This window comes from Charadrius vociferus, unplaced genomic scaffold (assembly GCF_000708025.1).
Source record: "Charadrius vociferus isolate BGI_N301 unplaced genomic scaffold, ASM70802v2 scaffold136, whole genome shotgun sequence".
Taxonomy (NCBI): domain Eukaryota; kingdom Metazoa; phylum Chordata; class Aves; order Charadriiformes; family Charadriidae; genus Charadrius; species Charadrius vociferus.
The window spans coordinates 1,440,176-1,440,881 of NW_009648960.1; the positions used below are offsets into that span (position 1 = coordinate 1,440,176).

The 706-nt window shown below is 61.9% G+C and overlaps 1 protein-coding gene across 1 annotated transcript in view; it reads left to right on the forward strand.

Annotated features, from left to right (window-relative positions):
- The first annotated feature begins 279 nt into the window (after window positions 1-279).
- Window positions 280-706, forward strand: part of MREG (melanoregulin) — a 21,705-nt gene continuing 21,278 nt past the window's right edge. The window contains exon 1 of the mRNA XM_009887592.1: window positions 280-394. Coding sequence (XP_009885894.1) covers window positions 280-394 — 115 coding nt within the window. The remainder of the gene's footprint in view (window positions 395-706) is intronic.

The following is a 706-nucleotide window of genomic DNA, read 5'->3' on the forward strand; positions in this document are numbered from 1 at the left end:
GGAAGAAAGGGAGAAATAAAGGGGAAGGGAGCGATCTTTTAGACTCTTCTCCCCTTCCTCCAAAAACCCCTGCACCAGCAGATGGCCGAGTCCATCACCCCCTGCGCATTTCCCATTGCAGTTCCCAGGATCACAGCCCTGTGCCCCAAACTCCAAGTGGGAACAAGCCTGGAAGTGTAGTGCACCACTACGGAGGACGGGAAATGGGGGGATTTCTGATTTCTGACCATGCTATGAAGGCCACTGGTGGCCCGTTTCAGCTGGGGCACGAGGGCCGCAATGCATCGCTTCGCGTTTGCAGCGTCTGGCCCTCACGTCCTGCCTGAAACAGGCATCGAAGGAGGGTGCAGGAGGATGTGGGAGGCGGCAGGACGGTGTAGAGGGATGCAGGAGGGTGTGGGAATATGTGGGAGGGTGCAGGGGGGTGCAAGAGGGTGCAGTGGGTTGCAGGAGTGTGCAGGAAGATGTAGTGGGGTGCAGGAGGATGCTGGAGGGCGTGTGAGGATGCAGGAGGGTACAGGGGGGTATGGAAAGATGTGAGAGGTCGCAGGAGGATATAAGAGAGTGCAGGAGGGTGCAGCAGGATGGCGGAGGGTGCAGGGGGTGGCAGGAGGGTGCGCGGGGATGCAGCAGAGAGCAGGAGGGCGCCGGGGGGGTCCGGCGCTGAATCGACCCGCCCCGAGCAGCGGCGGGAGCGGGGGCTGCC